The sequence below is a fragment of the Eulemur rufifrons genome, chromosome 17 (assembly GCF_041146395.1).
Source record: "Eulemur rufifrons isolate Redbay chromosome 17, OSU_ERuf_1, whole genome shotgun sequence".
In the NCBI taxonomy this organism is placed as follows: domain Eukaryota; kingdom Metazoa; phylum Chordata; class Mammalia; order Primates; family Lemuridae; genus Eulemur; species Eulemur rufifrons.
In genome coordinates this window covers 81,268,842-81,283,610 of record NC_090999.1, presented here as the reverse complement: position 1 = coordinate 81,283,610, position 14,769 = coordinate 81,268,842, and the positions used below count along the sequence as shown (strand labels likewise).

Here is a 14,769-nt window from a genome sequence, read left to right as displayed (position 1 = left end):
ATCAAGCTTGTAGGAGTGGATGTTGCTCTGGGTGAATCAGTGAGTGTGTGGTGATTGAATGTGAACATCAGACGTTACTGTACATGTACACTAGTGTAGACTCTATAAACACTGTATATTTAGGCTATACTAAATTTATGCAAAAATATTTTTTCTTCAATAATAAATCAACCTTAGCTTATTATAACTTTTAAATTTTTTTTAAACATTTGACTCTTTTGTAATAACACTTAGCTTAAAACTCATATTGCCCAGCTGTTCAAAAATATTTTCTTTACAGCCTTATTCTGTCAGCTTTTTTCTATTTTTAAAATTTAAATTTTGTTTTTACTTTTTAAACTTTTTAAAAACTAAGACAGAAACACACACTTTAGCCTAGGCCCACACAGGGTCAGGATCATCTGTATCACTGTCTTCCACCTCCATGTCTTGTCCCACTGGGAGGTCTTCATGGGGCAGTAAACATAAGGAGCTGTCATCTCCTATGGTAACGGTGTCTTCTTCTGGAATAACTCCTGAAGGACCTGCCCGAGACTGTTTTACAGTTAACTTGTTTTTAATAAGTAGAAGGAGTACACCCTAAAATAATGATAAAAAGCATAGTATAGTAAATACATAAACCAGTGTCAGTTGTTTATTATCATAATCAAATATTATATGCTGTACATAATTGTATGTGTAACACAGTAGGTTTGTTTATACCAGCATCACCACAAACGTGTGAATAACGCATTGCACCATAGCGTAACAACGGCTAGGACATCACCAGGTGATAGGAATTTTTCGGCTCCGTTATAATTCTATGGTAACACTGTTGCATATGTGGCCCGTCATTGACCGGAATGTCGTTAAGGGGCCCATGACTATATATGATTTTGTGCTATAAATGTCTAATCTTTGACCAGTTACTTCCCTCCCTTTTGGTAGGCCAAAGTTATTTATAATGACTTTTCGATTCTAACTTTTATCTAGCTAAAAGTGATGTTTTATGACAGAATTTGGGGCTGAGTCTGTGGTACAAATCTAAATGGCAATGTGTTGTCGTTGTTTTTTATTTCGTTGTAATAAAAAGCTTTTGATATAAAAATTATTTTAACTTTAAATCAATGTATATTATCTTGTGCAAATGTTTTGAAGATACTTGAAGCCCTATAGATAAAGTGCAGATACTTTGTTTTTGTGTGTTACGTTTTAGGTACGAGCAAGACAGTGGCCATGACAGCGGAAGTGAGGATACCTGTTTTGATTCTTCACAGCCCTTTACATTGGTGACCATAGGCATGAAGAAATTTTTTATACCCAAGTCACCTACTTCTTCTAATGAACCTGAAAATAGAATTCTTCCCATGCCCACAAGTATAGGGATTTTCCTTGACTATGATAAAGGCAAAGTGAGTTTCTATGACATGGATCACATGAAATGCCTGTATGAGCGCCAGGTGGACTGCTCGCATACGATGTACCCAGCATTCGCATTAATGGGCAGCGGAGGAATTCAACTTGAAGAACCCATCACAGCAAAATATCTGGAATATGAAGAGGACAAATAGTTTAAACAGCTGATGTGACTTAGGATGGAAAATTGTGAACAAAACAATGCCTTAGTGTTAACCTCATAATTAACTATATGTCACTAAATATTCTGTCACCACACTCATCATTGTGTATGATTCTTCTTAAAACACAGAAAACCCAAACAGCCTTATCTCTTCCATGTCGTTGTTCTGCCTTTTACAAATAAGGGGAGTGAAGATGCTCTTTTCTAGTTAATACTGAAATGATTAACTTTGCAACTGGATTGTCTTTCTCTTTATGCACAGGAAATCTAATTTATTTATGTCAGCTGGTGGTGTTGATAATTACATTCCTTTTTCTTCTGGGCAGGGTTGGGATACAAAGTATTTATTATGCTTCTTTTATGTTTGCTTTTTCATTTTCATATCATGTTTATGTCCTAAGGGAAGATATTTTTTAAATGCCTTATGAATAGAAATTAGTGCTAAGCAGTGTGTCTTGCATTTGTTTTTAATAGGAAAACAAAGTTCTAGATAGGTAAAAAGAAAAAGGCCATAAAAATGGTAGTATATTTAAGTGGAAAATTATGTATTTTAAAATGTAGTTATTAAAAGTATATTGCCTGGGAAATGAATACTACTGTTTTTTTTTTTTTCCAAGACCACAAACGGTATTTTTAAGGACATTTTTAGGAGTTCCCTTAGCTGTAACACCATTAACCAGAATGGTGTTAATTGCAAGAAACGTGGTTTTGTTTGTATGGTTATGGTTTCTTTCAGGAAACACAAGTTTTTGCCTAACACATGAAACTTCAGTTTATATAATTTTTTTTTCAGAAAAATTTATCTTCAGTTTTTCTTACTCTATGAAAATATTTGTGCTTATTTTAAAAATTATTTTTAGAAATATTGGTGAAGATGGACTGATACTGAAATCATATTTGTTCTTTTGCCCTCTTATTATGTCTTGTGATTTTCATTTTTGGGCACAAATATTACATATCGGATTTTTCTGGTTTATGTTTACATGTTTGAAAAATTCATGATATATTTTTAGTAGCATTAAATATATTATAAAATATTTTATAATATATTTTTAGTTTATTTATTGTTCAGTTGTATGGCATGTTCTGTGGTTCATTGATAGTAAGCATTTGTAATACAAGCAAGTAAAACTAAATTATTTAGGAATAATAAAGATAATTATGTACCCTTTTAAAAGTTGAAATTTCTTTTAATTTGGAGAATTTCATTTAATCTAAATTGTATGTCTCATCTTTGAAAGCTGTTCTTTTGGTAGGTAGGTGGTTTTTATTTAAACTGCTTATTTCTTTGAAGTTAAAATGTTCAGAAGCTATACTGTTATGCATTTCAGCAGTAATAATTTGTAGAGTGCTTTTGACATGTTTTAACAGAATGAAACTCTTGGCCTGGTGGGTTTTTTTTTTTTTTTTTAATGGAAATCCGCTATTCAGGCTGGTAGCATTAAATTAGCTTTCTCCTCCAACCCAAGTAGAAAATAACAGGGAGAATTTCCATGTTTAGTTGTCTTTGTTACTTTCCCATCTACAAGTAGCACTTTATGACATAGGCTAAACGGTTATGTGGATCGTTGTGCAATAACGCTGCTAAAGGGACATGTGCGGTTAAGTATGATGCTCTCCAGCCTGTGAAAGGACATACCACGTAGACATTCTTAAATATAAGACTTTAACAGGAATAGGAAAGGTGTTTCAAACATTGTACAGTTGTATATAAATTGTTGAACTGAATTTCTTTCATTTTTAATAAAAATTAAAAAAGAATCTAGTGTAATTATTCAAATCTGTATTCCAGGACTTTTTGGTATATGTATATGGAAAATTGAAACAAATTATGAAAAGATGTTTAGCAGCACATATTAGAACTAAAGTTTTATATAAAATTATTTTGGACATTTATTTATTAGCTTTAATTCCTGTGAAAGTGATTCTTAGAAAAAGCTTGACATGAAGCTGATTTATTTCAATTGTTTGGTCAGTTTGTCTCAGATGAGTGTGGGTCTTTAGCTCACATTCATACTCTTGGGTTATGGGGCTCTGGTAGTTGTAGTTAGTTGTGGATCACAGTGAATTGTTACTAATGCTTGATGGGTCTTAAATTTTTTTTTAATTAATAAGAGTAGATTCAAGTCTATTCCTGTGATACTGAATAATAACTTAATTCTCATATTTACAATTGCTTTCTTGAAGGTAGTAGGAGTCAGAGCTATCTCCTTTGGGGAATTGAACACAATCTAGGCCTGTTAAATCTTTTCCCATAGCCCATAATCTGAGTAGGCCCTGGAAGTGTGTCCCCTGGTCCACTGTGGGAATAAAATCAATCATATTGCTACAGAAAAGAATTGAGAACTGATACTACAGGCAAGAGTGCTCTTAAGAAATTATGTTCTACCGGATAGATTTTTACTCATTTTGAAGGAGTTTTATCTGCTTGTTTGCCGGAATATCCTGAGAATTGAAGTTTTTCTAAGGACTCTTTTGCTTTAAAAAATGTGAATTTAGGTTTTTTAATTTTGATTTGGAACTATTTCATTCCAAAAGTTTTTAACTCCTGCTATCTATGAGACATTTTGCTGTGTACTGGGTATAAAGTGAATAAGACAACCTAGCTAGGTTCCTGCTTTCATGGAGTTTAAGTTCTAGCAAGCAGAGATGAAGAGATGATAGAAACAGGGAAGGGGCTAGAGAGTGCTTGAGGTGGGAGCTAGCATTAGATTTGGTGGCCAGGGAAGTAAGTCCCTCTAAGGAGGGTAATGTGAGTTTGACACCTGGTTGCTGAAGAGCTGGCCATGCAAAGACCTAAGTGAAGGGCATTTCAGGTAGAGGGGATAAGAAACACTTGGGATGGTGAATTGTTCAGCTTTTTGGCAGGAAATAGAATTTACCCCAGATGGTTCAAGTGAAAAGTTCATGAAAAGTATTGCTTAGAAATATGGGCAGCAGTAAAGAAAGAAACAGGCAGTGGTGAGGCACTTGAAAGACTAACAACAATCTGAAGCCATTAATGCCTCTAGAGCAAGAAGGACAAGAGGAGGAAATAGCGTCACTTAGATCTCAGTGAGAGGTAGAACTTCAAGGAAGGAGCTGGGGTTGCCATGGGAAGCAGCTATTGTGGGAGATGTGGTGCCGTCCCCCATGTGTCTGCTGGTGCCATTTATTGACCAAACCCAGCGAGAAGCCAGCCAGCTAGGGCTCTCTAGAGATGCAGACAGCAGGGGTCTTCTTCCTGGGGCAGAAAAGGGAAAGAATAGAGCCAAGGGGGTGGTATAAATGGGAAATAACTGGCACAGGTAGGAAGGAATTTAGTATATTTGAGGGGAAAAAAGGAGGCTGTTGGTTATGGTGCTGACTGCTCAAATAAGGGTTTTCATAATGTTCTGCCGTGTTAGAACACATTCACATAAAGGGGACTGCTTCGAAGACTTACAAAGCTATGCAGCCTTTTCATTTCAGCTTTCTGGTATTTCTGTCCCAGTTGGCCATTCCATGCTGAGATCATCTGTGAGACTATTGTAGTTGCTTCTTCTCTGAGTTTACATCTCTTACCTGAAATCTTTTTGGATTAGAGAAAAATAATTGTGTTATGATTAAAAAAGAGGGTCTTTAAAGTTCTGGCTAGACTCTTGCCTGCATGTATAAGTAAGATTGTAGGATGTTGTTAATTTCAATATCAAGTGAAAATAAATTGAAATGTGCCCTACATGAATTACAGACTACAATCTGGCTGGATAATTTAAGAATATTTTTAAATAACATTATTTTTTTCCTATCTTTTTAAAACCTGAACTCAATGAGTAGTTTATTTTTTAAATGCCACCACTGCTTGCTTTTGGAAGACCTTAAAAAGTTTCTTGAAGTTTATGTTGGCATGTGGTTCCAGTGCAGTCTGAGTCTATGCTGATTGGCCAGATTATTTGACCAGTTTATGGAGATCTGCTTTCATTTTCTTCTTAATCTCCCAACTCTTGATCACCTAAGACAAGAGTCTTCTAAGTGCAAAGCTAATATCATTTGGAATAGTATACCTGTCTTGTGATCTTAAGACAGTTGGAACAACATGTTTTTTTTTAAGTTTCTTTCCTATATAGGTTGATGAGCACTATTAGCTGCTATAAAAATATTTTATAATCTTTTCAAAATAATGTGTATATATTATATCTGTATATCTCCAAAATAATAAGTGCAAGAGTTTTCACTGTCGTCTCACCCCGCTTCTTCCTTCACCAACATGCAAGTTCTTTTCCTTCCCTGCCAGCCAGACAGGCAGATGAGAGAGGCAGGCGCGGCCTTCGTTGTCAGTAGTTCTCGATTTTTTGATGAGAAAGGGGCAGCACAGTCATTTAAACTTGATCCAACCTCTTTGCATCTTACAAACTTAAACAGCTAAAAGAAGTAAAATAAGAAGGCAATGCTTGTGGAATGTACAGTGCATTTTGGCGGCGCTCGCCTCATTACGACTCGCCTGCTTGCTTCTCCTGTTCAATCGTTTCGTTGGAAGGCAGTGGATTTTTCTCTTGTGTTTCTGTCTTCTTCGATTTTGACTTATCGAATTTCTCGATCTCAGCCATATCGGGCTTGTCAGACATGGTTGCAGAGAAGCGGAGCGAGGCGCAAGAGCAGGAAGGATCCGATCTGTGGAGTGACCACCGCCGAGTGTCTCCAACTAGATCTTGTTCAGACATGTTATAACAAGTTAGTATGTGTTTATCTTGGTGCAAAAGTTTTTGAACTCCATTAATAGTTTTTTCATAATAAGCATTTTCCATGAACTTTTTGAAGATTTCTCATATCTGTTTTTTCTGGGAAGTCTCTCCTAGAGCTCTTGTCATCCTACTTCAGTATGGACTGGTTGGTCCTGTCCCTGCTACATAGCTCTTGGTGCTTCCTTTTGCCTTCATCCTAGCAATAATCTTTCCCTCTCTTCTAAATTTAATCCCATTTCCTGGATCCCATGTCTTTGTTTTAGTTGGCTTATGTCCTCATTTTAGTAGAGCATATTTTCTAGTGAATGTCTTGAGAGAAGGTTTAGGGAAGGTAGAGTTTTTGAAATTTTATATGTTCTAAAATTTCTTTGCTCTAACCTCCCATTTAACGGTTCAAAATTGTTTTCCTATTGTTCAAGGTATTATTCTATTACCTACCAGCACCCTATCTTGTTAGTGAAGTCTGATGCCATTTTAATTCTTGATTCTTTGGATGTGACCTGTTTTTCTTTTCTGGGGTGAGGTGAGGGACAAGCACAAGCATTTAAAGAAATCTGATGCAGTATTTTTCCTTACCACTTTTAGACTTTAAATTATTGTTTCTTTGAATTTTTTTTTTTTGGCTCCCTGCATTTAAGTATTCCCATATTACTTTAAGTTTTCCTTTGTTTTGTTTCTGCCGTTGATTTTAGGAGATTTTCTCAACTGGTTTGGGCTTTTTATTTTATTTTTTTATTTCCAAATATTAAGTGGGTATAGATGTTTTGGGGTTTTTTATTTTTCTATTTATTTTATTTTATTTTATTTTTTTTTACATTCACCAGAGAGGACGGACAGACCCCTCTGTGGTAACAAGAGGGCCGATGTTTTTAATACATGGCTTGAGTCAGGGCTGTAAATGTGCCCATCACTTGAGTAGTGTTCATTGTATCTGTTATGGGCTTTTTATTTTAAAGACTTTTTTTTTAAGAGCAGTTTTAAGTTCACAGCAAAATTGAGCAGCAGGTACAGAGATTTCTCATATACCCCCTGGCTAAGCACATGCATAGCCTCCCCCATTATCAACATCCTCCACCAAAGTGGTACGTTTGTCACAATTAAAGAACCAATATGGACACATCATTATCACCCAGAGACCATATTTTACACTAGGGTTCACTCTTGATGTTGTTCATTCTATGGGTTTGGACAAATGCATAATGATATACATCCACAATAGAGTAGTTTCACTGCTCTAAAAATCCTCTGCACTTTCTCTATTTATCCTCCCTCTCCCCAACTCCTGGCAACCACTTATCTTTTTACCGTCTCCGTATGTTAGGTATATAGTTAGGATCTCCGGCTCTTCTTGGGACAAGGGTTCCCTGTCTTGGTGCTGTTTTGAGCAATTGCTCCACCTGGGAAGAAGGATAAGAGTGGGCACTCCATTTGGTGCTGCTCCACCCTTAAGCCTATTCTGAGCAACTACTACAGCTGGGGAAGGAGGGAACACGTTATCAATCTAGGAATTCCCCAGCACAGGTATAATAGATTTGAAAGTGACCTAGAGCAACCTGAGGGTAATTAATATGCCGTTACCTTGAATAGGTGGGCTTTCTTAGGAAGAGCTCGTATACGCAGATGAAATTTTGAGGACACCTGTTGATCATGTGATAACATCCTACACCTCCCAGGAGCCCTTCTCCTGTCAGTGAGTGAGTTGGTCTGTTTCTCCTCTCACAGAGACAGACCCGTTTTATTCTACAATAAATAGCTGCTCTTGTGAAACTGCTCCCTGCCTGAGATTACTCTGTCCTATTGGCCTTGCTGGGGATTTTTCCAAGAAAGGAGTGAGAGAACTGGGAAGATAGTCTGAACTTGAGACTTTGGTGTGTCTGGTCATTCTTCAGCCAACAGCACACCAAGAACAGATGGCAGACTGCCACCCTGACATCTTTGGTGCCGCAACCCGGGACCCTGACACATACAGTATAGCCTTTTCAGATGGGATCCTTTCACTTGGTGATATGCATTTAAGGTGCTTCACTGTCTTTTGTGGCTTGTAAGCTCATTTCTTTTTAGCACTGAACAATATTCTGTTGGCTGGGCATACCAGTTTATCCATTCTCCTATTGAAAGACATCTTGGTTACTTCCAAGTTTGGACAATTACAAATAAAGCTGCTATAAACATCCATATGCAAGTTTTTGTGTGGACATAAGTTTTCAAGTCCTATGGGTAACTACAGTAACAAGGAGCTCGATTACTGGATTGTATGGTAAGGGTGTGTTTAGTTTTTGCCAAATTGTCTTCCAAAATGACAGTACCATTTTGCGTTCCCCCTTTTATGCTTTTTGTTTGTTTGCCTTCTATTTCTACTAGAGATTGAAGCACTAAGTCTGATCGGTAGCTTTGTGTGTAAGTAGGGCTATTGACAGTTGGATTTCACTAGGGCATAATCAAGTGATAAGGTGACTTGTTGGGTCCTCCCCATAAGTCAGTATTGTAGGTCTTTTCTCTGGGGATATTCATTTTCTCTGGAAGAAAATCCTTCAGTCTTCTGTCTGGGTAGTGGTCCTCAGGAACTGGTCTAGGAACTAGGCTGGGGTTCCTCCATTTGGTAAATAGACTCTCATTTTCCTAACCTCCCCTATGTACTTAGTGTTCCTGAGTGAGGAACTTTTCTCATTTTCTTCAGAAACTCTACCTCCTATCTTCTTTGGAAGTTATGAGTGTTGGTAGTAGTGAGTCAAGGGGTGGGGAAAGGTGGGAGAGGGGGTAATCGCCCGATAATGTAGGGTGGAGCTGGGAGAGTGGAGGAGGGGGTTGACTGCTCCATATCAGTCTCTGTTGGCTCTACGTTCAGAACATATCCAGAATCTAACTTCTCCCACCTCCACTGTCATCACTAACATTCTATCTTGATCACTGTAATAGCTTCCTAACAGGTCTCCTTTCTTCAGCCTTGTATTAGTTGGATAGCTAAGTTCTACTATTAACAGCCCCTGAAACCTCTGGACTTCAACAAGATTTGTTTCTTGCTCTCACAAAATCTATTGTAGAGCAGTGAAGGCTCTCCCCTACTGATGATGCAGGCATCCAGGCTCCCTGCATTTTGTGACAGCACCTTGGCCCATGGTTTCTAAAGTTGCTACAGCAGAAAAAGAGCATGGAGGAGTCCCAACAGCTACCAATGCCTCAGCACGTCATTTCTATTCATGCTTTTTTGTCTAGAACTAATCACATGATGCTAACTCACAGGCATGGGAGTGTTATCTTGTGAGTACCCAGGAAAAAGAGAACCAGATATGGTTGAGCGCTAACAATTTCTACCTCAAGCTCGCTGTGAATTTGTACTTTCACGTTAAAAACCAGTGATCTTTCTAAAAATACCTAAGTCATTTCGTGTCATTCTTGCTACTCCAGATATCCATATAATCCCTCACCACCTTTATCTTTTTTATATGTCACTTCCTCGATGAGAACAATCTAGCTACTGTATTTAAATTACACCTCCCTGTCCCTACCATACTTCCCATTTCCTGCTTTGTTTTTCATAGGACTTCAAAATTTCACGTTTGTCTGCATCCTCTAAAACATAAGCTCCACAAGGGCAGGATTTTAACACTTTGGAATCCCAGCATCTTGATTCTCTCTTGGTTTTCAGCCTGTGGCTCACCTCTACCTTTGTGGTACGTGGGTACCCGCGGCTTCTGAGCCTGTCTGAGGATCCGGGTGTGTAAATTGGTTTGCCTCTCTCAGGTTTCTCCCTCTGCAAGCTTTCAGATGTGCCATTCCCCTGTCTACTCTTTTCTTTATTGTTTACAGTTATAGATGTCTCTTGGTTGCATTGTAGTTGAAGTTTACTTTCAGTTTCTTGTTCATTTTTGTTTTGGAGTGATTTTCAAGAGGAAGAAGGAGGTAGATAGGATTTTGCCATCTTGAAACTGCACAAAAGTATTTCTGGAATGATTTTAGCTAGAAGTTATGACATCTAATATTTATTGAATCCATAATAATTAGTATTTTTTCTAGATCTTTATTTTATAACACCCTAGGAAGTAGCTCCTTGACTCTTACAATAACAAGCTTTTGTTGTTTTTAATGATGGAACTATAGTATAAGGTGTAGATGTTCCTTATGTGTGGCAGAGTATTTTCTTGGAAAATCACTTATAAATTGTATTTTTATTGTATTTGAGTGGATTCAGCATTTGATAGAATCTGAGAGTTTTAAGGTGCCATATAACTTAATTTGTTTTCGTCATTTTGATTCCTTTTTTTTACACCAACTTCAAAGGTGTAATTTATATACAATATGCATTCAGTTAAGGGTAGTTTGAGATTGGATACATACACCTGTGTCATCACCATCATATTCAACTCCTAGAATATATCCATCACCCCAAAGTGTTCCCTCATGACCCTCTTCCAGTCGATACCTCCCCCCCATTTTGATTCTTTATACCCTAGATGGTCCCTCCATTTTTAAAGCAAAGCACATCTGTACTATACGAAAACATTTGTAGTCTGGAAATTATTTTCCTAGTAAAATTTCTTAGGTTACCAGTTCTGCCCACCCATAGCTTTGATGTGCAAGCATTTAAATTCCTTCTTGCAGTAAACCTAACATGCCTTAAAGTTTGTTGGGTGACAGGGAATTCTAAAAACATTCTTAAGTTGTAAAGGTTAGTACATTGTAGTACCTGTCTGAAAGATTGATCTTAGTAGCTTACTGGTTTTGGGAAAGGGAAAGAACTCCATGAGGAAATAAGTTTGGATGATATTCAACTAACTAAAGTTAGATATTTCTTTTATTAATATTTTTAACTGCAGGAATTCTCACAGCATTTATTGCCTATTTGACTTTGAATCTAACAGAATATTCTATGAAACACATTGTGAAAATAGTAGTAACGGTTAGCATAGATTTTTGGAAACTAAGTGGTTTGGGTTTATATCTGAGGTTTGTCAATTAATACCTGTAGAATCTTAGATAAGTTATTAACTTATGAGCTCCATCTTATGTATAAAATAGTTCTAGTGCTATGTACTTTAAATTAGATGATGCACACAAAATATTTAACATGGCGCCTGGTATATAGTAAGTACTCACTATATGGTGGCTTCATGTATACATTCTGCTTTTAAATAGCCTTTCTGAAAATGGGATTTAACGCTATAACTTTTACAAATGATGAGAATACATTTACACAGAAAATTGTACTAAGGAAACCGTAAGTAGTATATTCAATTGCTATTATTTGTTTATCATGCCTCAAACCAAGCTGAAGACTTATATGAATAATTAATTTGAGGTATAATTCAGTCTGTCAGGTAAAATCCAGTTTTCTGTGAGATCAAGATGCTACAGTCCAGGTGTTTCTTTGCTATTATATAACAATTAACAAAAGCTCATAAAATGCAAAGGAAAAGGATTTGAATAGTCCGTGTCAATATCAGTGTCCAAAGTAAACTTAGATCATGACAGATTTCTCTGGTGGCTCCTGGAACCCGCTGGACGTCTTGCTAATTGAAAAGCAGTATGTTCTACAGAGCAGTGCCTCTCAAACATTAACATGCATAGACATCAGCTGGGGATCTTGTTAAAATGCTGATTCTGTTTCAGGAGGTCTGAGGTGGGGCTGAGAGTCTGCATCTTTAACAAGCTCCAGGTGAAGCCGAACCTGCTGATTTACAGATCACACTGAGCTGGGCTTTAGAGGAGAGAGCTATTCCTTTGTGCACGTGTTCACGGGGAGCCGGATAGGAGGTACCAGAGCACAAATTAGCTTACAGGGAGAATTTAGCAGGTTTAACCGGTTTGGGAACGATCATCTGAGGTAGCCCTCGAGATATTTACAGGTAAGGTCAAAATTATCTCTTAAAGAAGTTTCGAATCAGCTTGGGCTCTTGGAGAAACATTTAACTGACACTCCCAAGATAATGTGTCATACAATATAAGGGAGAGAGTTTGGCCTCCCCAAATTAAGTGCAGGTGTCATAGGGCACCTTAACTATGTAAAACAAGCCAGCAATCTCAGCATGGGTCTTCCAGAATGTGTCTGAATAGAATTTGTTGGATCCTGACCCTTTGTCCTTGATGATACTGGAATGAGTTAATTGCAAAATATATCCATGATTAGCTGAATGATTTGGTAGGACGGTTGATTGACAGACTGGTTGTTTGGTTGATGGAGTCTGGCTATGTTGCCTAGGCTGGAGTGCAGTGGCAATTCACAGGTGCAGTCATAGCTCACTGCAGCCTCCAACTCCTGGACTCAAGAGATCCTCCTGCCTCAGTCTCTTGAGTAACTGGGATTTATGGTGGCATATCATCTGTAAATTATTATTTATTACATCAAAAGTTTACCATTTGTTGAGTGCTGTATTCTGGGAGCTGTGCTAATTGCTTTATGGAGATCTTATTTTAATTCATGTAACAATCTTAAGAGAAGTGTATCATTTGTCAACCTAAAAGGAAGAGGCAAATATAATTTAAAGACTTTACTTGAGCCAAAGTGAGGACAGCTGCCTGGACCACTCAGACCCAAGTAACCCTGGATATGAGCTCTGATTGGCCTTTGTTATAAGCAGGGGTTTTTTTTGTTTGTTTGTTTTTGAGACAGAGTCTCGCTCTGTTGCCCAGGCTAGAGTGAGTGCCGTGGCTTCAGCCTAGCTCACAGCAACCTCAAACTCCTGAGCTCAAGGGATCCTCCTGTCTCAGCCTCCCAAGTAGCTGGGACTACAGGCATGCACCACCATGCCTGGCTAATTTTTTCTATATATATTTTTAGTTGTCCATATAATTTCTTTCTATTTTTAGTAGAGATGGGGTCTCGCTCTTGCTCAGGCTGGTCTCAAACTCCTGAGCTCAAACAATCTGCCCACCTCAGCCTCCCAGAGTGCTAGGATTACAGGCGTGAGCCACCACGCCCAGCCATAAGCAGGTTTTTAAAGGCAAGAAAGGGGGACAGGAAGTGTGCTGATACAAAGTTGTTTGTCAGGAATTCTCATTGGTTTACAGATAACATTGATTAGTGAATGGCTATCCATTGCTAAACTATAGGATGTGGGTTATGGTGTCTGGTGCTAGATTATGGGGTTAATTTGTAGCTACTTGTGGCAATAGCAAGCTGTTTAAAGAGGTGCATATATAGCTCAAAGAAGGGAGAGGGACATGATCACTGTCTGATTTTGATGTCTCTCTGGGCCTGGTAATTTAAAAGGACTCACATTCCTCAGATAAAATATGTTTTCTTTTCTCACATTTTACCCATTTTACAGGTGAGGAGACTAAGGATCAAAGAGATTTATAACCTGTCTAGGGTCTCAAAGCTTATAAGTGGCAGAGTTGGGAACTGAATCCACAGTTTTTCCCAAAATCTACTTTGACCCATTATCCAACCTTCCCATTAAAGTCATTTAAATATTGAGGAATATTTGCCAAATATAACAACAATAATTTAAAAAATCACCTCTGTCATTAACTCTTAGAAGACAAGTTTTTAATGACTTGGAGGCATGGAGTTTCATTGTTGGATTGTTAGGTTTTCTAGTCTTTATTTTTATAAATAATGCTTCAAAGAATGTCTTGGGTAGGTGTCAAAGTGGCCAATCCAGGAGGAATGTGCCTGTATATGTTTTGTTTCCTTGTCTGTAATGGGGAAAAAATAGCCCTATCTTGTGGGGGAAAACAAGCTTGAATTTGAATGCTTTTCTGTCTCAGCCTGGGCATGCCCTCTTCCACATCAGATTCACTTCACACCGTTGAAACTTGCCCTGCCTCCGAAAGCCTTTGAGTTTTCCAAGGCTCACGTAGTTTAGAAGAGATGTACAATAGTCCCCGCTTATCCTTGGGGGATACATTCCAATATCCCCAGTAGATGCCTCAGATAGCACTAAAACCGATCGACCTCAATCAGAGCACGTTTCTGTTCATGTCTTCCACCCACAAATGTAATGCCTTTTCTATCTTTCCTAAGCATGGTGGCCACAACTCTTGTAGTTTGAGGTGCAACAGTAAAACTAGCATGAATTTCTTTTCCGCCCCTCTACAATTTCACAGACAGCAGATTCATTCTTTTTGTAGATCTTGGCAACCTCAGCATACATTTTTTGTCTTATTAAGTCTAGAACTCTCATCTTTTCACTTAAAGGAAGCACTTTTTGGCTTATCTTTGGCATATCAGAATTGCCAGCATCACTACTCTTGGCTTTGGGGCCATTGTTAAGTAATTAAGGGTGACTTGAACACAAGCACTGCCTACCATACCAGACAGTTGGTCGGATAACCTGGACTAGGTGACCCAGAGACTAAGCTACTAAGTGACTAAGGGGCAGGGAGCATGTACAGCGTGGAGATGCTGGACAAAGGGGTGATTCACATCCTCAGCAGGGCGGAGTGGGATGGCATGAGATTTCACCACGCTGCTCAGAATGGCGTGCAATTTAAAACTTATGAATTGTTTATTTCTAGAATTTTCCATTTAATATTTTTAGACTGCAGTTGACAGTAGGTAACTGCCACTGT

The 14,769-nt window shown here is 38.0% G+C and overlaps 2 protein-coding genes across 3 annotated transcripts in view; one reads left to right on the top strand and one right to left on the bottom strand.

Annotated features, from left to right (window-relative positions):
- The window catches only part of TRIM36 (tripartite motif containing 36), a 40,171-nt gene extending 38,614 nt beyond the window's left edge, over positions 1-1,557 (top strand). For both annotated transcript variants that reach the window (XM_069492317.1, XM_069492318.1), the window contains exon 10: positions 1,196-1,557. In XM_069492317.1, the coding sequence (XP_069348418.1) occupies positions 1,196-1,550 (355 nt within the window). In that variant the 3' untranslated portion in view covers positions 1,551-1,557. The remainder of the gene's footprint in view (positions 1-1,195) is intronic.
- Positions 1,558-5,748: 4,191 nt separating this feature from the next.
- Positions 5,749-6,210, bottom strand: LOC138398152 (thymosin beta-4-like). The gene has a single exon (XM_069492384.1). The coding sequence runs from the start codon at positions 6,139-6,141 to the stop codon at positions 6,007-6,009; it is 135 nt and encodes a 44-aa protein (XP_069348485.1). The 5' UTR covers positions 6,142-6,210; the 3' UTR covers positions 5,749-6,006.
- Positions 6,211-14,769: the final 8,559 nt, after the last annotated feature.

Excerpts from the sequence above, each read along its gene's own strand:
- LOC138398152 (XM_069492384.1), bottom strand. The coding sequence starts at position 6,141 with ATGTCTGACAAGCCCGATATGGCTGAGATCGAGAAATTCGATAAGTCA.